General features: G+C 48.4%; 1 protein-coding gene across 4 annotated transcripts in view; it reads right to left on the reverse strand.

Annotated features, from left to right (window-relative positions):
- The window catches only part of PPFIA1 (PTPRF interacting protein alpha 1), an 85,925-nt gene extending 62,431 nt beyond the window's left edge, over positions 1–23,494 (reverse strand). For 2 of the 4 annotated variants that reach the window (XM_073883338.1, XM_073883340.1), the window contains exons 1-2: positions 23,303–23,494; positions 21,801–22,064 (exon numbers count right to left, since the gene is read on the reverse strand). In XM_073883338.1, the coding sequence (XP_073739439.1) occupies positions 21,801–22,064 (264 nt within the window). In that variant the 5' untranslated portion in view covers positions 23,303–23,494. The remainder of the gene's footprint in view (positions 1–21,800; positions 22,065–23,302) is intronic. The other 2 variants (XM_073883339.1, XM_025878841.2) reach the window with 1 other exon arrangement.
- Between the last annotated feature and the right edge of the window lie 720 nt (positions 23,495–24,214).

The following is a 24,214-nucleotide window of genomic DNA, read 5'->3' on the forward strand; positions in this document are numbered from 1 at the left end:
CCACCACCACTCTGGGCAACTGTCCACCTGCCCACGATGCATCTCCATGTCTTCCAGGCGGCTCAAACCATCTTCCCCAAACCGAGTTCCTCAGCGTCCTCCGGGCGCCAGTCCCCACCTGACTCTCCACCATGGTGCAGTACAGGACTGCGTCCATCCAGCCGTCCAAGCCAGACACCTGGGCACACGCTCCTTCCTCTCCCTCCATGTTAACGGACTGCTGGCTACGCCAACTCTACTTCACACCAGTATCTTCTGGACTGTCTCTGCTGCCTCCTCCTTTGCCTAGACCACCACGTCTCCTTGGTCTGGAGGGGTGGGTCCAGAAGTCAGCTCTGCAAGCTCCGTCCCTGCTTCTCTCTTCAGCCTCCTTGCTTATTGCTTTGTGCGTCATGCACAACGTATGGTCCCAACTCACCCAGTTTCCCAAACACGTTTTGTTCCTATGCTGCTCCTTGACACACGGTTGCCCCTCTGCCTCAGACCTGTGAATTGGCCAGTCTTCCCCTGACCAGCTCCCCCAGCTGGTCTGCCCTGGAGGTTTCATTTCTGGTGGGGGGCGGGGCAGATATGTATTTTGTTTTGTTTTTCCCACTGTACAGCCCCCTTCAGTGCTCAGCGCCCAGCAGTGAGGAGACTGGGCCATGGTTCGGGGACGCACGCACCTCTGCCATAGGTACACTATGAGAAGCCCATGGAGAAGGGCCCACCAGCAGTGCATCAGCACGCATGAGATTACGTATTTTGAAGAGCTTCCTCAGGTAATTTACCATCCTTCTGTGTTGGGCAACAACTCACCTTTACAACTTCAGACCGGTCTCTAAGTTCTCCGTCTGGGTCACTCATCTACAAATGCGGGTAGCAGCACCTGCATCCCATCCCAGCCCACAGGTGAAACAACCAAATAAGCACACCATCAACGGGCCAGTCCTCGAGGCAGGGAGTGGCCGACACTTGTCCAGCAGCCCCCTCCCCAGGCACTCCCTACTCTCATCAGAAGCCAGCTACTCCACAGAAGCTGGCGGCTGATGGGGTTCAGGGTTTGGACTGACTCAATCTGCCATATTGTTAAAATGATAACCAAGTGTTAATTCGGTTCCTAACAGCATCCCACATGAGATGGAAAAGGAGCACATCACGCTCAGCGTTCCCAGTCTAGAGAGGACGCCCTGGGGTCCCAGCCTCCCCTCACCCCCTCCCATTACCTTCCAGACAAACTTTTCATGGAACAGCCTACGTTCTCCAACTCCGCTTCCTGTGCATCTCGCACTCAAGTTCTTAGAGCCTGTCCCCCCTTCTCCTCACAGCTCCCTACCTGCTCTCAGGGATCAGCAAAGCTGAGCAGTGCTAAGGACCTGCAAATCCCGGACCCCCACTTCTCTCCCGCAATGGATCCTGTGCCTGGGATGCAAGTCACCCCCGGGCCCGGTCTTGTCTTGCAGAACTAGTCTCTGCTGAATACTGAGGTGCCACTGCTACCAATGTGAGCTTGAACTTGTTCTGTCAAAAAACTGAATGTGATTTTCATTTGGAGAAAAACAAACAAACAAAAAAAAACACCACCGTAGTGTTTTTTAAAATTTGTGGATGGACTAAGTTAAAAACATACTATGCCAAATGTTAAGAGCAGCTTTATCCACAATTGCTGAAACCCAGAAGCAACTGAGATGTCCCTCGGCAGGTGGACAGATGAACAAGCTGTGGGGCATCCAGACGATGGAGCAGTAATCAGTGATGAAGAGAAATGAGCCATCAAGCCAGAAAGGACATGGAGGAAGCTAAACTGCACCTTACTAAGTGAAAGAAGCCAATCTGAAAAGACTACATACTGTAGGATTCCAACTTTGACATTCCGGAAAAGGCAAAACTATGGAGACAGTAAAGAGATCAGGGGCTGCCAGAGGTCAGGAGGGAGGGAAGAATGAATAGGCAGAACACAGGGGATTTTTAGGGCAATGAAACTACTCTGTATGACACTGTAATGATCTTTACACATCTGTCTATACCTACAGAATGTGCACCACCAAGAGTGAGCCCTGGTGTAAACCAGTGACCGTGGGTGACGATGATGTGTCCGCGTGGGTTCACAGACCGTGCCAGGTGTGCTGCCCTGCTGGGGATGCGCACAGTGGGGGAGGCTGCAGGGCACATGGGCCATCTCTGTACCTTCCTCTCAAATTGGCCGTGAACCTAAAACTGCCCTAAAAGACAGAAAGTCTATTTGGCCTAGCAACTAGGGAGGGTGCATATTGCTTGTCACTACTTCCAAACCACTTTCATTTAAGGCCGAACCCGAAAATCTCGCTGGAGGCTGTGGTCTGTGTACCAGCTACAGAGGCACTGCCAGGTGGTGAGAACACAGACACACCTGACGGCTCACCTGGCCTGCCCGCACTGAAATCTGATCACTTTCCATGACTTGTCTGGCTTTTCTCATTCAGCTTCCCGCTTTCCAGGTTCACCCACGGTGCAGCGCGTGGCAGTGATTCATCCACATTTATGGCTAAATAATACTCTACTGTGTGGACACAGCATATCATGCTTGCCCCTTCACCTGCTGATGGCCATCTGGGTCAGTTCCACTTTCTAGCTGTCACACAGAACGCTGCCCTGAACTCTCCCGAACGAGTTTTTATGTGGGCTTATGTTTTCTTTCCTCCTGGTGCACCTAGGAGGAGACACATTTCCTTACAAGGTAAGTGCGTCTGACTTCTGGTTTAAATGTCCAGCTGGCTTAGCTATTGCTCCCTTCTTCTTTGGAAGGCATGTCTTTTAGGCAAAAGGTGCTGTCTCCTCACGGGCCGTAGGTATAAGTATTGCTTCACATACTTTTATCTTTCTGCTAAAGAGCAAACCAAACTATTTTTGGTTGTTGTTAGCGTTTCAGTATTTGAACACAAGTAATTTACAATTAGGACTATTTGAAATATGAATGCACACATATATTAGTATAAATCTGTATTTCATGTATTTTAGAAACAAGTGTATAACATTACTGAAATATTCATGGACAAAAACATTACAGTTAAAATTTTTATTTATTTTTTAAAAGATTTTATTTATTTTTTGACAGAGAGAGACAGTGAGAGAGGGAACACAAGCAGGGGGAGTAGGAGAGGGAGAAGCAGGCTCCCCGCTGAGCAGGGAGCCCAATGCGGGACTCAATCCCGGGACTCCAGGATCATGACGTGAGCCAAAGGCAGCCACTAAACAACTGAGCCACCCAGGCGCCCCTACATTTAAATTTTTAAAAACTGAGCTGGGGGGGCGGGGGCAGGGGAAAATCAAACCAATGTAATAAAAAAGCTAGTGCAGAAATCCTTCGTTCAAATAGGAATGAATCTTCTAGGTAGAGTTTGTTTTTGTTTATTAACATTACATTATTAGGTTAAAAGAGAGTTTCAGATAAATTAAAAACACCCAAAGGGTGCCTGGGTGGCTCAGTCAGTAATGCATCTGCCTTTGGCTCAGGTCGTGATCCCAGGGTCCTGGGATAGAGCCCCATGTCGGGCTTCCTGCTCAGTGGGGAGTCTGCTTCTCCCTCTCCCCACCGCCCCCATTCATGCTCTCTCTCTCTGAAATAAATAAAATCTTCAAAAAAATTAAAAACACCCTAAAATAATAAAATGAAAACAATATGAAGTACATTAACGTCTACTTTATATTTACATTATGTTTCAAGCTTCCCAATAAAGTGAGTATGTGCTTTTTGGCACAGTTCTTGCTCACTGGAGTATGAAATAATTTTCATTTTCAAATATTTAAGTTCATAGATCTATGCACATGCCAAGAAATTACAGTTACATAAAGGAACTGTCTTTAAAGTATGAGACCAGAAATGGCCTGTCTGACCTCCACAGTCTAAAGCCAAAATTAGGAATAGTGTAAAATCCATATTTCCAAAGAGATGTTTTACTCTCTAATTTATCAAGAAGATATCTCTGAATGAAAAGGTCTCGGCACAAAACTATAACTGAAGGAACCTTATTGGGGAATTTCTCTGTGGCTCTGTTAAGCTTAGTAGATAGAAATACACAAACTTAAGAATGAGCAGCCCTTTTAATTTGGACAAATAACTTAGCAAAAACAAGATGTCTGAGATACTATGCCAAGTACTTATAAGGTACAATATTAATTTCAATAACATTATATTTGCTTAATGTTTTATGGTTTTCAAAATTGTTTCCTACCTTTTACCACATGTTATTCTCAGCCACCCTGTAAGGCACACATATTACCTCATTTTGCAAATCAGAACACAGGCCCAGGAAGGTCAGTGATGTGCAAAGGTCACTGGGTTAATAAGTGGCTTGGGATTCAGAATTCAATACGGATGTTATCTTCAGGGGACGAGAGGATGGTAAGCACCCAAACCAAGTCCCCAGGCCGGCCGAGTCACCCCAGCTCCGACTGTGTGTGGGATGATAAGGGGTTTGCACACAGACGCCTTACACCTACTGAGCACCAACTCGGTGCAGGCTGTTGTGGGCGGGGTCATTTCAGCACTCACTAAATCTGCATATGCTGACAAATCAACAGTATTCTTGAGTTTACATGTGACCAGACAGTCTCAGAAGTAAAACACCCTGGCCAAGAGTTCAGTATGCAGGGCCCCAAGACTTGAAGTGGGGGACAGGGGGGTGGAGAGGGGGAGGGAGGTCATAGACCCTTGAGAGCTCTCTCTGTGACTCCTGCCAATCAAGGATGACCGTGATACACGCTCAATACTATTTTTTTTGGAAGATTTTACTTATTTGAGAAAGAGAGAGAGAGAAAGCGAGAGAGAGCATGAGTTGGGGGGGCAGAGGGAGAAGCAGACTCCCCGCTGAGCAGGGAGCCCTGGGATCATGACCTGAGCCAAAGGCAGATGCTTAACCACTTAACCAACTGAGCCACCCAGGCACCCCACACTCAATACTATTTCATCTGTGTTTTTCTTAAAACTGATGGCATTTTTAAACAGTGGAGAAAAGATAAAAGAACAGAAAGTAAAGGCAGTCCCGGGCATCAGGCCCCATCCTCTTTGAGAGGAGGGACAGCCCCTGAACCTCAGTGGGCAACCTCAGCGGTACCCACAGCAAGCCTGGAGAGACAGGTGGGGTGTGCCACAGGGAAGGTAGGGAGGCACTTCCCGACAAGGGAGCTGTGTAGGCCCAGGGGAGGGGAGCACAGCGAACAGACTGGTTTGGCCAGAATGAGGGGGTCTGGAGAAGAAAGGGGGTGGGAAAGTGGAGCTGCACCAGAACATGGAGCTGTGAGTGCCAAAATGAAAGAGATCTTGCCCCTGTGGCCACCAAGAACGGACACTGCAGGAAACCTGGCCACGCAAGTCTGGGTTCAGCCGAGGGCGGCAGAAAGTGTGCTGGATGTTCTGGAAAAGGAAGAAGGTGTTAGCAGAGCCTCACTGTGTTGGCCTGAGGCACAAAGGGCCCAAGCTAGGATACCGGAATACAAAAGGAAGTAAAAATGGCACTGGAAAAGAAAACAGGGACGGAAACTGTGCTGTGGGACAGGGGGCTGAGAGAGGAGGAGGGGGGCTGAAGCCGGGGGATGGGGGAGGCCGAGAGGGGAGGATGGGCTGGGACGGGGGACGGGGCGGGGGGGAGCCGGGCTGAGAGAGGAGGAGGGGGGCTGAAGCCGGGGGGACAGGGAGCTGAGAGAGGAAGGAAGATCACAGCCCTGAACTCAACACGCAGTGGGGCATCTCTGGACTGTGTGTAAAGGCCGTGACAAAAGGCAGGGCTGGGTGGGGAAGGAACATCACAAACATGGGGCTGAGGACACAAATGTAGTTTCCTCTTCCAAAGGGGAGGCTAACCCCACAAAGTGGACGCATCTCCAAGGTAAGGGCTACAGAAAAGAGCAGAGGGGTAATATATCTCCTAGTCCCGGGCGTGTTTTCAAATGAAAACAACTCTCCACATGTCTCTGTGCAGCAAGTGCTTCCTTTCCCTCAATTCTTTCCACAAAAGTTCCGTAGCAGGAAAACCGTGTGGGCGCAGGGAACCCACAAAGAGTAGACATAAGCACCAGGCAATCTGAGCTCCCTCTAAATGACGGACAGGTTTTGGTTGGTTTTTTTTTTTAAGATTTTATTTATTTGAGAGAGAGAAAGAGTGCACACGAGTGGGGGGAGAGGAAGAGGGAGAGGGAATCTCAAGCCGACTCCGCACTGAGCACAGAGCCCGACGTGGGGCTCGATTCCACGACCCCGAGATCATGACCCGAACTGAAACCAAGAGTCGGCCGCTTAACCGACTGAGCCACCCAGGCGCCCCCATGACTGACAGTTGGCAAAGTTACTTCAAGACAGCACTGTGTGTCAGGCCGCTTGCTGTGGTACTCCTGTAAGCCTGGCAAGGAGAGAACCTCAAGGTGAACTGACGAGGGAGGCAACACGGGGAGTGTTTCAGCGCAGAGGAGACACACGTCCCAAGTGAGGACTCGGAGCAATGTGCTCGCTGAGCGCCACGCGGCCTGTGGGCAGCACATGGAGGCTTCTAGGCCAGCCCACGGGCTGGAGCAGCCTGGGGGCTGCCTCATAAACAGGCTGTCTTACTAACAACTGCAGGTTCTCTGGGAAAAAACCCTCACTTCATCAGAGCACCGTGCCCCTTCAGGAGCAGTCCCGTGCAGTGACACACAGGACAGCACTGGCCACTCAGGGAATGCGCTTTGAGCAATCTCTCAATTCACCACTGAACCTTGTTGGGAGCAAGCATTTCAGTAGTTGGCAAAAGAAAACCACCTCGGAATGTACATTCCCTCCGACTAGGACGTGTCATCGCTAGCACCGCCTAGTCTGCCCTCCCCGGGCCTCACTACTTCAGGTGACTACACACAGCAGAGGCAGCACTCCTGTCTGTGGACCCTTCTTGTACTTTCTCCTCAAAATGCAGCGAAAGGCATCAGGAAAGGGAGTAGGAAAGGGCAGTGATATAATAGAAGACATGATGGAAGGCAGAAACTCCCAATCCACCCCGTTCAATCCTTATTTGCTAAGTGTCCATTTTCCTTCCCAGGGAAGTTGGGGTGGAGGGTAGATGGCCGTAACGATTCTCCCTGATCATCCCTGCCAGGGTGCGCACGAACACCAGCCACAGGGGTAAATGCTACACTACATCCTTCAGTTTTACAGGCACCACTGTCAATCCCGTTAGTCCTGCTGTTGCCATTTGTCCCCAACTTTGGCCACCCAGCCTCTGTGCCCCCTTCCCACCCTTCAGGAGCAGCACGTGGCCCGAGGAGGCTGATGACAGCCGGCGCCGGCTTTCCTAGCCTTCCTGGAGGTGGGGACGGCGCTGGGCAGCCCCAGGCCCCAGTCACGCTCGGAGCCCGACTGTGAATGGGAGGGAACACGTGCCGTGTGGACAAGCGGCTTCACCAGAGCCTCCCACAGCAGGACTGGGCTCTCCCACCTTCCCAGAAACACTGCCAGCTACTCAGTCCTCACAGCACCCTACCCTGCTGCACCCATCACCCGGGCAGCGTGCAGCTAGACCTCCTATCTCCACGGCGTGGAATGCCACCCGTGCGGCTCAGCCTCAGCACGCTGCCTCTCCGGCGGTACCCCACACTGCAGGCCCCGGGGAACGCTGAGGGCTGCGTACATCGTACGTGTCCGTACCGTTTGCACTCCCCCCTACTGGCCACAGCTCCCTCCAGGAACCAGAAAGAGAAGCACTCTTCACCATAACCAAACTTCCTTATGCGGCTCAGTGGGGACTAGCAGGAGAGTGGCTCACAGTCACTGCTGTGATGCCGTCACGGGTGCGCTCACGTCACTGTCCCCACAGCCCGGGACGCTGCTCTGATGGCGACTGGCAGAGTAAGAGCCTGGCCAGAGCCCAGGCTCTGAGCACGACCCACGGGTCACACCACATGAGAAAGCTGTTCTGCGTGCATCAGTAATGCCTAGGCCCTGTGTGCAGGCGGCGCCAGAAGGGAGGATCCCCACGGACATCCTAGTCCAGGACCACTTTCAAGGCCAGGGTAAAGCAGGAGGTAAAGCCTACGAGGCGCGCAAACCTCTCTGTGCCCCCGTTTCTTCATCTATGACACAGGGTACCTGCTTTCCGGTATTGTTTACAGTTCCGAAGTATACTTTACAGGATCGCGAAGAGGCTTCAGTGAGGCGATCCCTATCCAGAGGCTTCGAGGCCATCAATGCGGGCTATCATCTTACTGAATCGCCCAGACAGCCAGCTTCCTGGCCCTCGGACAGTGCCTCGCACGTGGCAGACAATCATAAATGTCTGCTAAATAAAGTTGAAGCTGCTGCCCCTCCCGTACTGATGAGGACACTGGAGGCTCAGGGATGGGGTCACGAGGGAGAGACTGCACGCAAGCCCTGGGCTCAGGGAACAGACTGCTAGGCCACCCTGAGCTTGGGGCGCGTGGGGGAGTGGGTGGGAGCAGCGTGCAGACTTAGGCCGAAGCAGAAGAGATGCAGTGACATGCACCTGCCTGCCTGCTTTCAGCTATCCATCTGGTTGAGGAGGGAGATGCACCTGCTCTGGGAAAATGCTGCCCAAACAGCAGGAGGATGGGAGGGCCAGCTTGCCCACTGCCTCCCTGCAGTGTGTGTGGGTGCTGGAGGTGAGGGGGCGGAGCCACGGACAGCACAGTAAACTGCACAGTTTCTGAACCATTAGCATCCACGGATGTCGCCAATGGGGCCCTTCACAGCATATCAGACTGTTCAAATTAACACTCAGACTCGTCAAAACCATCTTCCCCGCCACTTCTCTGTTTATTTCAGGGCACACAGGACACCCCGACCTGAACTGCCATCCACGTTTCCCCATAAACTATTTTGCAGGTGTGGGAAGAGTGTGCCCTAGCTTCTTAACAGCAGGTTAAGATATCAAGAGAGATCAATGGCCCAGAAATATGGATGAGCCTCCTGGAGAACCTTAACTTTCATACACACGATTCAACTTCAGCATGCCACTGCCCAAAATCAATTTTTATACTACCATTGGCAAAGGTTTCAAACTACACAGGCAGGAGGGATAATTAGCCCATTTGCAAAGCAAAAAAACTTGGAAATGCAAGATATGCTTCAACTTCCCAAATTTATTTTCAGAGCAAGATGACATTTCCTACTCGAAATGAGAATAAGACCCTGACAGCCAAGAGCAAAAACTCCACGGATGGACCTTGCCTGCCAAATGAACCACAATCCCAGTCTGCAGAATTCAGCCAAGAGCTTGCTTCTAGCTACAGGGAAAAAACCTACAAAGTGGAAACATTTTGTCCACATCTCTAAATGAGCATTAGCAAGTGCCAACAAAGTTTTAGCTGTGCCTCATTTCTGAGAGTGAAACAGGGCACAGTTACTAATGGCTCCAGAAGAACAGGCAAACCCAGGACTAGCTCATGCAAACCAGGACACATGGCCACCCCACCGGTTAAAGGTGGATGACTCAGTGACAGGGGGACAAGGCTTCTGAGAGTGCCTTTTTCTAGAGTTGTTAAACCATGTAAATGCTTTGGGTATTTGAAAACAACTCCAAAAGAAAAATCCAAACCCTAAAATTAGGAATAAACAGAAACAAATGAATCTAATGGTATATCAAATTTCGTACGGTTATGTGACCAATCACACTGCTTTAAAACCCATTACTCTAACTGTATCGTCCTATGACATGTTTATTCTAAGATCCAGAAGAACTGCAAAGACATTCTAAAACTTCACTCTGTAGGATGATTATACCAATATGGCATTAGAAGGCTGAAACTGCTTTATATCCATCATTGGATAAAGAAAATAATGCTGACATCACTAGAAATTATAGATAAGAAACATAAATATAAAATAAATCAGGAGGAAATTAAGTTTTAATTTGTGAAGGGAAGGGCAATATGAAATCCAGGTTTCTCTTTCAATGAATATTTTTGTCTAGCTCTGTCTCCAAAACGGACCTAAAAGCAAGATGCTAACCCCAGTGACAACGAGCACACCTAGCTCATTTAGATTTCTGAACATCATTTCCCTACTAAAAGGAACCAGGGCTCCTCAGAGGAATGATTTCAGATCTGAGGCAGGAAAAACACAAAGTGAGCCTGGGACAAAGTGTGCCAGAAAACAGTGAAATGTTCAAAGACTAATAGGGCCTTGGCAAAAGGACACAGGAGCCAATATGAGAGGGACAACAGAGCATCTAAGGAATGATGACGATAATTGAGTGTGATCACTGAATAAACACAAATCCAAGTGTGCACAGCCATTACGAGGGGGAGAAGGACGACAAGGGGGGCTCTTCACGGAGAGGGTCAGCCAGTCCGGGAAGAAGGACCGAGCGCTGCACAATCCACTCTGCAGCTTCCAAACAGGACCCGCTCTGCACAGGACAGGGTGGATGATGCAGCCCCCAGGGGACTTCCTGTGGCTCCCCGCAGGTTAGAGAGCTCTGCGGTCACCCCGTAGCCCACTCCTACCTCCGACCACAAGAACGGGCTGCTGGAAACCATGAGCCTCCCCAAGTAGTGTCAAGCATGGAGGGAATGAGGGAAGGCTGGGGGGCAAAAGTACGAGGCGTCAAGCCCCCGTTGGAAGGGGGTTACACAGTGTTCACACTTTCACATGGTCTGTAACTGGCAGGTGTCACTCCTAGGATGTCCTAACTAATCAGAAATGTAAATAGTGGGGCGCCTGGGTGGCTCAGTTGGTTAAGCGACGGCCTTCGGCTCAGGTCATGATCCCAGAGTCCTGGGATCGAGTCCCACATCGGGCTCCCGGCTCAGCGGGGAGGCTGCTTCTCCCTCTGACCCACTCATGCTGTTTCTCTCTTGCTCGCTCTCAAATAAATAAAATCTTAAAAAAAAAATGTAAATAGCGTAAGCATGGTTTCCTCTAGATAAGAACACTTTCCTCAGCACTAGGAAAACTGCTCAGTCAGAATACAAGTATTTTTGAGGGTCTTCATATACAGGGCAAAACTGGTTCCCCAGAAAGAGTCAGTTACCAAATGACTTAGTGGTATCCAGCACTAAGGGCTAGCAAGCAAAAGACAAGGTCAGTAAGAAAGGCCTTCCTCTCAGATAGAACAGCACATTTACAGAGAAGGTGCAGGAGGACAACAGATCTGCACATGATGAGCTACCCACAACACAGCATGACTGGCACGGGGCCACGGGGCCGGGGGGCCGGGGAAGCCACCAGAGTCGGCCCCTCCTCGACTCCACCTGATGGAAGACAGGGTCCAAATCCCCAGAGTCCTCAGAGATGGCCTCTGAGACAGGAAAGGTACAGGGACCGGAAGGGGAGCACGGTGCAGGAAAGAAGCAAAGCCATCCCCCTGGTTTCAGACCACCCAACCAGGTAGAAAACAGTTTAATTCACAGGAAGAGGCACACATGTGGGAAGAGATGGTTTTGGTCAATGCTGAATTTAAGGAGCCTGAAGTCCGTCCAAATGGAGGTACATCACAAAGCGCTCAAGCAAGGCATTTGTGACCCGGAGTGGAGAGCATGAAGGAGAACAGAGGGCAGCGGAACCTCCCAAGGAAAACTGCCTCCCTGGGTCTGGCCTACACCCTGCAGCCGCGCCGTCCACACGTTTCATTTGCTCAAACTGAGCTCTACGTTCTCTACTCTTCTAGTTTTCTTTGTGCAACCACAACAATATCTGGGCTGGGTAACTGTTACTATGTACTGAATATTCAGCACCTAGAACAGTGCCTGGCACACACGCAATACATACCCAAATACTTTAACGTATACATTAGACACATAAATATAAATATTATGCACACTGCTTTTAACATTACCTATTTGTGTATATTACATAAAAATATACGTTGTTCTGTACTTTATGAGATGGGTGATGTTAAGCTGTTTTAATTTTTGCCTAACACACTAACTTTACAGCTCAACCCACGCATTAGCAAGGACTACTCTAACCAGTGGTGTCTACCCTGAGTCCCCTCTTGTCTCCACTACCAACCCATTATCCACGCAGCATCAGTTCAAGATTTTAAAAAATTCAACCAGGGGGCACCTGGGTGGCTCAGTGGGTTAAACGTCCAACCCTTAATTTCAGCACAGGTCTTGATCTCAGGGTCTTGAGTTGGGCTCTATGCTGGGTGTAGAGCCTACTTAAAAAATTCAATGAAATCATGCCAATCCCTCCCCCTGAGGCCACAATGCCCCTGGGCCCTCAGCAGTACTTAAAAAATAAAACAGAAAACCCAACTCTTGATGTGGCTAGGCTCTGTCCAACCACCAACTAACACCTGGCTCCTCACCTTGCTGTTTCCATGGCTTAAATCAAGGCCAAGTTCGTCCCTGCCCCTCGCCTTTGTCCCTGCAGTAGCAGTGCTGGGAGAGTACTCTCTCAGCCTTGGCTCAAGCGTGACCCCTCCGAGAGGCCCCTCCCAGACCACAGTGTGCCAGCAGACAGCCCTTCCTTTCGACATCTTCATGCTTTCGGGTGCATCTCACAGCAAGAACTTGTCCTGAGAAGGGGCAGGTATGCTGGCTTGCTGAGGACAGGCACCCAGAGCACACAACCCAGAGCCTGGAACGGGGTAGAGCCATGGAGGCGCCCAACAGGAGTGGATGGCCCTGTCTTGCACAGATGATTACAGGTGCAGCAACACAGAAAGATGAGAAGACAGGGCTGCTTGCAAAAAGAGGCAAACTGAGTGTGCCACTGACAAGAAGCAAGTGGTCAAATACTTTGAAGGATCTGCTGAACTGTTTCATAAACCAAACAATGGAAGTAAGCAGTCTTCCAAGAGGGGTTCTGCCAACTACTCCTACTGAAGATCAGTCCGTCAGGGGGGACTACCAAAACTCAAGGGTATTACTAGAACCTACCCTTGCAGAGGAGTCTTTTAGCTCATTTCACCTCATTTGGATTATGAGGTAAAGTCTCCCTAATGTACTAACTTAAGCCTGGCAAGGGGTCAAACCCTGTGAAGAGCACTAACAATGAAATTACGGTGGAGCGTTGCACCCCACTATGCATTACAGCAGTGCTTGAGAAAAGCCTGCTGTTCTCTACCCGAGAGGAGGCTGCACGGCAGAGTGCAGAGGCGTCCCTCTCCCAGTGTGGTGGCCGGTGTTAGCATCTTCCGTGGCCTCCCGGGCCACAGAGCCTGGCCCTGACTCATCCTCCTGACCAGGCTCTGTTTCCACCTTCCTCCCTTGCCAATCCATCCGGGTGCCAGCTAGCAGACATCTCTGTGGTGACAATCAACGTACCTGCATAGGTGGCCTTACCTGCCACTAAGTTGTGCTCATAAGACCTCACTCTTCAAGATGCTCTGAGTCCTACATGAACGCTCTCCCAGGGATTCGGACTCTGGGTGAGACATGGGCAAAACCTGGGGTTCTGCCCACAATTCAAGCTGAACAGATTCTCTTTTCTTGGAATTCTCTGGGTGAGATGTCTTTTAAGAAACTCATTTGTTGCTTACAAAAAGAGTGTGAAATCACTGCACTCAACTTGGAAGAATAAAATCTGCATTTTCAACTTTAAATGAAATTGGAGGGAAGACTAAATGAGCAGTAATTTTTAAAAGCACTGATCAAACACTGTGATCAAGTCACAGAATAAGTGTCACTTAAGCCATCTCATCCTCCTTAGCCTTCTCTGCCACAGCCAGCCTGTCAGCACAAAGCCCACCCTGCGTCAGCTTTGGGCAAGGGAGGAGGAGGGCACCTGGTGGGCTGGGCCGCTGACCCCATCATCTTTCCATGCACGGTGGGCTGAGCATGGGCAAACCGGAGACTTAGATTAGGAAAAGAACAATGGGTACTACATAAGGACTAGTGGATTTGCTTTCTCCTGTACCAAATAATGATGATTGACATTTTTACCATGACTTCTACATGTGCTTCAGATATGGAGAGCACGCCAGTCTCCCCCCGCTTCCAGTTATATACACAAATAGTCTCTAATCAACCCACCAAGAACTAGAAAATCCGAACACAATTTTAAGTTTGTTTGAAGGCATCAAAGAGATATTGAGGAAACCACAACTGGAGGGAGATTCCAAACAAAAGGGATCCCACTGAGGCGACCCTAATATTTAGAGTGCCACTCTCTCCCTCAAGGTGTTTGACGATTCTGATTTTCCTCAGGGATGGGGGGCAATACACCAATAAGCCAGAAAGAAAACATAGCAGAAAGCCAAGAAGAAAGTCTTGGCTAACAGAGCTCTGGACAGCTCCCAGTGTACGGGAAGACAAAATTCGAGTGCAGGCCTAACAAGTTAGGTCTTAAAGGTGAAGATCCCCGAGAGCTGGGAGGCACAGAAAGTGAGCCCAGCACTCTGCAAGCACTCCCTGAGAGCTGAGCCTTCAACCATCTCCTGTGCTCAGGAGACAAGAACTGGCCTTCGGGACCTGCCAAGAAGGAGGGGCGCTGGGAAATGCTCCAGGCCTCCAGATGGAGACCCTGGAGGGCTACATGGTGGGGAGGGGGGGCAGCTTACAGAGCTTGAACCCCAGTGTCAAGTAACTCACACCTGCCCCACTTGGGGTGTGTCAGAGGAGATGCTCAAGGAAGATAGCCTCACCCAGAGCCTCTATAGCTTTTCATACACAATATCCAACACGAAGGAAGGAAGGAAGGGAGGGAGGGAGGGAAGGATGGACAAATATAACAGCATATAGGCCAAAAGAAAAAAGAACAGAGGCAGACCAAGAGATGACACATACTGGAGTTATCAGATACACACATCAACTTTTCAAACACATACTTGACAGATGGGAAATTTTCAGAGAATCAAAACAAATTCTAGACTGAAAAATATAGCAGTTAAAATTAAGAACTCAATCTGTGGGCTTGTCATCAGAATAGACACAGGTGAAGAGAGAATCAGTGAACTGGAAGACAGGTCAGTAATATAAAAAAAAAATACCTAGACAGAGGTCGCAGGAAAAAGTCTAGAAAACTGAAGAGCCCAAAAGACACGTGGGACATGGTAAAAAGGTCCGATGGGAACCCTCAAAGTAGAAGAAAGACAGAATGGGGAATAATGAATATCTACAGAGATAAAGTCAAAACTTCTCCAAAACTGATTAAAGAACCAAGCCATTGACTCAAAGAATGTCTGAGGCAAAAAGAAAATGTTAAAAGTAACAAGAGGAAAAAAGATACTGCCTTCAATGGGATAACAGTAAAACTGCCAGCTGACTCTTCAAGAAAAAGAGAGGAAGCCAGAAGATCACTGTAAAATGCTGAACAAAAATAACCACCACCTGGAAGTCTATGCCCGACAGAAACATTCTTCAAAAGTAAAGGCAAAGTAAAGATGTTTCAGGTAAAAAACAAAAAAAAAGAGAGACAACTCACCAACCACAGACATGAATGAACTAAAAGAAATATTAAAGCAGTTCTTTGGGGAAAAGAAAAGTAGTTTTTGACAGAAATATGAAAAAAAGAAGGAGTAAAGAGAACTTTATGACAAAAAGGGTAACTAGGAAAATAAATCTTAAGTTTTTTTTTAAAGATTTTATTTACTTATTTATTTGACAGAGAAAGAGAGAGAGAGGCAACACAAGCAGGGGGAGTGGGAGAGGGAGAAGCAGGCTTCCCGCGGAGCAGGGAGCCCGATGCGGGGCTCGATCCCAGGACCCTGGGACCATGACCTGAGCCGAAGGCAGACGATTAACTGACTGAGCCACCAGGCATCCCAAATCTCAGTATTAACAGCACAAAGCAATGATGACAGGGCCAAAAACGATCTAAAATTTTAAAATATTACCGTTGACAAAAACGGAGGAGGGGAGTTTAATGCCATTCAAGTGTCAAAGGAAACAGTAGTATCAGGAAAATAGTAAAAGTACTAAATGAGGCCTAAGTTTATTTATTTATTTATTTTTATTTTTTAAGATTTTATTTATTTATTTGACAGAGAGAGACACAGCGAGAGAGGGAACACAAGCAGGGCGAGTGGGAGAGGGAGAAGCAGGCTTCCTGCAGAACAGGGAGCCCGACGTGGGGCTTGATCCCAGGACCCTGAGATCGTGACCTCAGCTGAAGGCAGATGCTTAACGACTGAGCCACCCAGGTGCCCCTGAGGCCTAAGTTTAAACTGCACCGTGCATCTAGGAATATATATAATCCAACAATCTAAAAGTGAACTATACAATTAAAAAAACACTTCACGCTTCTAAAAGAAAGTCAGAAAAAGAACACAGAATAGGTGGGACAAATAAAGAACAAGTAGTGATATGGTACCTGTAAACCAACATATCAGTCAGTATGTTTATTTATTTTTTTTAAAGATTTTATTTACTTATTTGACAGAGAGAGACACAGCAAGAGAGGGAACACAGGCAGGGGGAGTGGGAGAGGGAGAAGCAGGCTTCCACCGAGCAGGGAGCCCGATGCGGGGCTCGAGCCCAGGACCCTGGGATCATGGCCTGAGCCAAAGGCAGATGCTTAACCACTGAGCCACCCAGGTGCCCCTCAGTCAGTATATTTAAACAGAGCAAATACTCCAGCCAAAAGATAAAGATCGTCAAATTCATGAAAATAAAACTAAGCATATACTATTCACAAAGGTATACCTTAAAATGTAAGCTCACAGAGAGGTGAAAGTAAAAGATCCCCAGGTAAACCCTAACTAACAGAAAACTGATATGGCAAATACAACTATCAAATAAAGTAACCTCTAGAGCCAAAACCATTACTAGAGACAAAGAGGAAAGTTCCATGATAAAAGTTCCATCTACTAAGAAAACAAGAGTTCTAAATTTGAACAGACCTAATAACACAATCTCAAATTACATAAAAATTGATGAAAATAGAAAAGGAGAAAGAGCCAAATCCACAATCATAGAGGGAGACCTCAGATACAGATCTCAGTAATTGACACAACTAACAACAGGGTGTAGGGCTGGGCTGTCCAATCTGTAGTCACATGTGGCCAGTAAATACCTGAAATGTGGCTACTCCAAATTGAGATGTGCTTGAATATAAAATGCAAACCAGATTTTAAAGACTTAATATAATAAAAAGAACGTAAACTATTTCATTAGATTGTTTAATGTTGATTATACACTGAAATGATATTTTGGATATTTGTGTTAGATAAAATATATATATATATATTTAAGATTTTATTTATTTGACAGAGAGAGAGACAGCGAGAGAGGGAACACACGCAGGGGGAGTGGGAGAGGGAGAAGCAGGCCTCCTGCTGAGCAGGGAGCCTGACATGGGGCTCGATCCCAGGACTCTGGTATCATGACCTGAGCTGAAGGCAGACACTAAACGACTTAGCCACCCAGGCACCCCGATAAAATATATTCTTAAAATTATTTTCACCTCTTTCTTACTTTATTTAATGTGTCTACTAGAATCTGAATTACATGACTAACAAACTTCACCTCACTAATAAACACAGAACACTGCATTCCCACCAATACACATTATTTTCAAGTGCCCAAGGAACACTTAATGAAAATTAATGTACACCGAGCCACTAGAAAAGCTCAACTCATTTCAAAGGATTGAAACTATGCAGGTCATATTTAGGGACTGCAACAGATTAACAGTTTACATTCCCCCCCGTTCATCATCTCCAAGGTGATGGTATTAGGACATGGAGACTTCGGGAGGTGACCAGGTCATGGGTGGAGTGAGCTCCCTCACCCCTGCCGCAGCGTGAGGACAGTGGAAGCCGATGTCTATGAACCAGGAAACCAGGTCTTACTGGACACTGAATCCGCCCATGCCTTGATCTTGAGGACGTCCCAGTCTCCAGAACTATGAGAAATAAACTTCTGTTGCCTATTAGTCAGCCAGTCTATGGTATTTTGTGATAGCAACCCCAAAAGACTAAGACAGATACCTTCATAGAATTAAGACAGAAATCAGCAAAAAGATAACTAGAAAATCCCCCTAAACCTTGAGAAGTGATATACTTCTAAAAAACTTTATGAATAAAAAAATAACCACAATGAAAACTAGAAAAGATTTTTACATAAAAGATAATGAAAATTTGGCTTATCAAAACTTGTGGGCTAATCAAACATGTGCTTAAAGAGAAACTTGTAGCTTTAAAATACATATACTGGAAAAGAAGAAAGGCTAAAAATCAAGCTAAGTATTTAGCTGAAGAACTAGAAAAAAGAACAGCAAACAAAACACAAAGTAGATGGGGGAAAAAAAGAACAAATTAATGAAACAGAAAACAAATAGAAAAACAAATAGAAAAAAAAATCAATAAAGCCTAAAGTTGGTTCTTTGAAAGGACTAACAAAATTAATAATCCCCTAACCAAGACTGATTAAGAAAGACACAAAGCACAAATTACCAATATCAAGAATTTTTAAAAGGAAATATCACAACAGATTCTGCAGATGATAAGGATATTATGAACCACTTTACACTTATTACTTGGAAAGTTCGGGTGGCCTAAGCAAATTCCTAGGAAAAAAAATGCCCTATCTGAATAGATACAAGAAGAAATATAAAATCAGAAAAATCCTATTTCCACATAAAAAAATGAATCTGCAATTAAAGACCTTCTCACAAGGAAAACCCTACATCAGCTGGTTTTGCTGATCAATTCTTCCAAAAATTGAAGGAAGAAAACATCAGGCTCACACAAACTCTTCTGGGAATATACAAGGAACACTTCCTACCTTGTTTTATGAGACCAGCACAGCCTTAACCGAAACCCAACAAGGACAATACAAGAAAGTACAATTACAGACCAACCTCTTTCATGAATACACATGAAAGAATCCTAAGCAAAATATTAACCAATAGAATCTAGCAAAAAGAGAATACACAGAGACCAAGTTGGGATTACTGTAGTGTGGCAAAAAAATTTTTTTAAAGTTAAATCACCACATTAAAAAGAATCACTTATGGAGAATTTTCATATTTTGATAAAAAATATCTACCAATAAAGCCACAGCTGGTATCATATGTGATGGTCAAATCCTGAAAGCTCTCTCTGGTATTGGCAGTGAGACAAGGACACCTATTCTCACCACTTCTACTCAACACTGTACTGAAGATCCTACCCAGTACAAGAAGGCAAGAAAAATAAAAATGGTTATTGCATTGGAAAGCAAAAAAAACGAACTTATCAAAATACACCGAGGGAACGAAAAAAAAAATCTGCTATCCATATATGTATTCAAAAAATATAAAAAGAACTCCTTCAAATCAATAAAAAACAAAACAGACAACCCAATTGAAAAATAGGCAAGAGACAATTATTTCACAAAAGAAGATATCCAAGTGGCCAATGAACACACACAGAGAAGTCCTGCCCCTGCACATTTACTGGTCGTCGGGGAGCTGCAAGCTCACACCATACTCCACTCCCTACCACTTGACAACCACCAGACAGCTAAAATGCAAGAAGCGACAAAACCGAGGGTCAGCCAGCCACTGGGTGCTCACATATCGTGCGTGGGGGGTGAACAAACACACACGCCATCACTCAGCGATGCTGCTGCTTTGAGCACACTCAACAGAAACGTATACATATCTGTACCAACAAACAAGCAAGAATAGTCAGGGGCAGCATTTGTGAATACCCATGCCCAGCAGAAAGAGTAACTATGGTATTTTCACACACCAGGGACTAGACAGCAATGAGAAAGAACAAAGCTACACGAGGCCAAACAGACGCATCTCATAAACATAATGCTGAAGGACTATTTCATTTATATGAGGTCAAGAGCATACCAAAGCAATCAATGGCGAAAAGTCAAGACCATGGGTAGCTTTGGGGCAGAGTTACCAGGAGTGGGTAGGAGGGGGCTTCTGGGAAACTTGGTAATGTTCTATTTCTTCATCTACGTGGTGGCTACAAGCATGTGCTCACTAAGTAAAAAAAGTCTCTGAAATGTATACTCACCATTGTGAATTTTTCTGATTATGTTATAGTTAAGATTTGTTAATGTATATTACTACTTGCTTATATAACGTGATAGTAGTACAAATGCACTTACTCATATACCTATCTGGCCACACTATCAGCCACCAAACATGAGTCAAACACCAGAGAAAGGGAAGGTTCAAAACGGTTTACTTAATGGTTCCTGTGTTTCTGAAATGCTGGTCTCAGGTGCTCAGGCCTGGAGGGGAGGCAGGGAGGAGGGGAGCCCAGGGAGGTAGGGAGGTGGAGAGGTGGAGAGGCAGGGAGGCCAGGAGACCAGGGAGGTGGAGAGGTGCTCAGGTGGGCAGGCAGGGAGACCAGGGAGGTAGGTGTGGCCAGTGTTGCACTCTCCACTCAATGAAGAGCTTCCAGGCTACAAGACACTGAGCAGTAGCTAAAAACCAATCACTGAGGGCGCCTGGGTGGCTCAGATGGTTAAGCGTCTGCCTTCGGCTCAGGTCATGATCCCAGAGTCCTGGGATCGAGTCCCGCATCGGGCTCCCTGCTCCTTGGGAGCCTGCTTCTCCCTCTGCCTCTCTCTCTCTCTCTCTCTCTCTCTCTCTCTCTCTCTCATGAATAAATAAATAAAATCTTTAAAAACAAAACAAAACAAAACAATCACTGAGCAATGGTGTGGGGTCACACCCTCCACTGCACAAAACTCCTGTCCCTTCTGTTAGGTCGTGTGTACTCATTCTTTCAAAAATCTACATGATCAAATACTTAAGTATTTGATACGCACTTCAGTGCACGGCCTCAAATTACACTAAAACAAGTAACAATCACAAAACAAAAAACAAACAAAAACTACTGAAAAATTTACAAGTACACTAAAATCCTGATGGAGCATCATTTGGCCCATGCTTTTGAGCTTGTGGTAATAAAACCTGACCTACACGAACTACATAATTCGTGAGGCTTGCACGAGAAAGACCGTGATGGTTCTCTGAGCCCACGGAAAAGGAGCACTACAGCAGGAACGCCAGATTATTATTGCTAAAAAGGAAATGCAAACGCTTGGCTTATCAATCTTTCAGGAGAACTGACTACAGCCAAGAAACGCATTGGGGCTAGCAATTACTCATTTACTAATTTAGCACTGCAGACGGATGGCAGGAGCAGAAGTGTGTACTTATGCAGGCCTACCTGAAAGGACCACAGAGGTGCCTATTATGGGTAAGTCAAGTGGCACCTAGGCGGCCGTGAACATCCAAGTAACCCCGGTGTCTCCCGCACACTCGGTGCCACTCGCCTTACACTTTCATGGGTGACATTCTCCCCTCACCTATCATTACGTTCTCACTCGGCTCCACAAGAAGAGGCTCTGAAACACCAGTAAATGTCATATACTCAGATGAACGACTTTGGTGTCACTCCAAGCTTACTATTCTCATCAGCCAAGAGAAAGTTCTGACGGAATTAATCTCCGTCTCATGTCCCCCATGACAAAGTTCATTTACAAAACACAGGTGTTCTTCTAAAGGTGGACTGTAAAAATATCTTTCCTGCGAGAGCAATCCTATCTGCCCATTAAATTTCATTAGAAAATGGGAGATATGTGGTAAAATCCGTGAGAAACACACGTTCAGCAAGAAAGGCCTGAGACAATAGAACGGAAGGTACCACACAGCTTGGATGCCTCATGGCCTTTGTCCAAAATCTTCGGAGCATTGTCCCAAATCTAGACAGTTCCTTCTGCTGCCCGAGGAAGGGAACAAGAGTTATGAGGTGTTTAAAGTAAAGCGCACCACAGAGTTCCTCCTCCCTCAGAAGTTTAACCCTCGGGAACGCTCTCTGCATGTGACTTACGAAACCCAGAACCATTTCACAAACTTGTCTAAAACATGAACACCGTGAAAGATGATACCATAAAAAAACATTTAGAGAGGGAAAAAAAAAAGAATCTGTAGAGTTCCAGGTGAAAAGCATCCATACCTGTGGGAGTGCAGTATTGAGCTGCCTCTGCAAGGAGTCTCTCTCATGACCAACCTCGTGTAACTTCCCCTGGGTCAATGCCAGCGTTTCCTGAGTCTCTCTCAGCGTGTCCAGAAGACGGTCCCTCTCTTCCAGCATGGACACCATCAACTGTTCAAAATGTGAATCTGCATCTGGCTGCGAAGGGGAGCCGGACCCATGGCTCCCGCTTCCTCCTGGCGGGCCTTCTGCTTCACTGATGGTCGGCATCACCTCGCACATCATCTTGAAATAAAAGACCCAGACTCCAGTCATTAAGTGCAAAATAAAGGCTCCCACAAACTGCAACTTTATAGCTCTGTGTAGCTAATAAACCGAAGGTTGACAGACAGCCTCATTATTCTCAGATCTGACTGTTACACTCTGAATATAAGCGGGGAAAACATATACCCAGGAATCTTGAGCGCAGGAACACACAAGATGAACACATTAATAACCGGCGAAGGGTAAAGACCCCAGAGACTACCCCTCGCATAAAGAACAAACCCTGTGGCATTTTGTTTGCAAAGCCGTACTTTCTAGTTGTTGGAAACAAGCGTGCTTCTGTAACCTTTTTTTTTTTTTTTTCCCCTATTTCCCGGTGGGGGAGAGAAAGTCAAAACACATGCCACCCAATCATTTTTCAGGAAAAGCACAGAAGGAGCATACAGCCAGTAAAACTGACAAGTACAAAATCCATCAGGCATCTTACAGGAATGTGTGCAGTCAGCTCCCGAGGAGGACTGACGGCTCCCTGAATTCTCGGGCTGGATTTGGTGAGCGCTCAAAGGAACTGGATTCGTTAAGGGCCGGGAAAGGCGCTTTTCAATAGCTGCAAGGTGCGACGGTCAGGCGACCGAACTTATGTAAGTTTACAGCCGAAGAAAAGAAAAGGAAAGAAAGAAAACTTTCACAACGAACATAAAGCTGGTCGCTACAGCCGCGGACGGCTAGGAAGGAAGGAAGGAAGGAAGGAAGGAAAAGTGAAAGGGGAGAACCTAGACGCTGTTAAGTGTCTCCAACACAACGCCGGCACGAGGCGAAGGAGGGCCGGTTCCCGAGGCTGGACCCCCCGAGAGGGCGATGCCCAGGACTGCGCGCCGGGCGGCGACACAGCGACCTCCGCCCCCTTCGCACCCGCGCCGGGCGCCGCAGAGTCCCCGGACCCTGAGGCGGGGAGAACCGCTGACAACTGGAGCGCAGCCCAGGTCGCGGCTTTTCTCCGCCACAGGTCCTCGGCCCCCGCGCCCGGCTGACCGGGCTGACCCGGCCACCGGGGTGACCGGGGCGCCGCGCGGCCCCAGGAGCCCGTCGCTCGGGGCGCGTCCGCCGGGGGTCCTACCGGGGTCCCGGGCCCCCGCCCCCGCGCCCGGGGGGCTGACAGCCAGCGCCGCGCCGCCGCCGCGGGGAGGGGGCCGGAGCCCGCCCGGGGCGACCTCGGCCCCTCTCCGCCCCGAGCCTGCCTCGGTCTCCCGCTCCTTTACCTTGCTCGCCGGCGGGAGCGGGCGAGGAGGCTCCGCGGCAGCTCGCGGGCGGCTGCTCGCTCCGGGCGAGCTCGGGGCCCGACGAAGGCAGCCCGCGCCCGCGCCCGCCGGCCCCGGGCCCGCAGCCCCCAGTCACCAAGGCCGGCCCGCGGCCGGACACTGGCTGAGCGCAGGAGGAGCGGGCCCGGCTGCGCGTCGCCGGCGTCAACGTGCCCGACGTCGGGCGCGTCGGCGCAGCGTCAGCGCCGAGCGCCGCCGACCGGCCCCGCCCCCACGGGAGGAGCGCCGCGGAGGCCGAGTGCGCAAGCACCGCCCCCTCAGGTGGGCGGGCCGTGCCTCTCGGGTTCCTATTGGCTAGGTGCGGGAGGAGCCCGCTCCCGCCACGCCCCCGCCACGCCCCACCCAGGTGGGGGTCGTCTGCCGGCAGTAGCAGCTCCCCGAAGGCATCTGCCCCCAGATCTCCCCTTAGAGCCGCCGGGGACGCCAAAGGCCGTTATCGAACGTATACTGTGCATCAGGTTCTGAGCCAGACCCTTACCAGACATCACGTCCACACACCTTAGAGGAGGGCGCGCCCAGGCGCGACTCACCTGCTGGCTGGCTCCTCGGGATCGGAGCCTCTTTGAGACCAAACCTTACCGGACTCAAGGATGCGGTTTCTACGCAGGGCCCACTCACCGAGTCTTACCTGCTGTACCTGCGGAGGCCCAGGTGGGCGGCGTTTGATGTGGAGGCTCGTGGGCGCCGTAGGCTTGGGAGCCAGGCACAGCTGGTTCAACTCCCAGCAAAGGCTTGTCCCCACATTGTGGGGCTGGGCGACTCAGTGCCCCGTCTGTAGGATGCGACAATGACACAGACCTACCCCAGGGATGGTATAACAAGTGGAATCCAACGCTGGTCAGTTTTATCTTT

This window comes from Callorhinus ursinus, unplaced genomic scaffold (assembly GCF_003265705.2).
Source record: "Callorhinus ursinus isolate GAN/ISIS: 27379988/994484 unplaced genomic scaffold, GSC_fseal_2.0 scaffold51, whole genome shotgun sequence".
Lineage (NCBI taxonomy): Eukaryota > Metazoa > Chordata > Mammalia > Carnivora > Otariidae > Callorhinus > Callorhinus ursinus.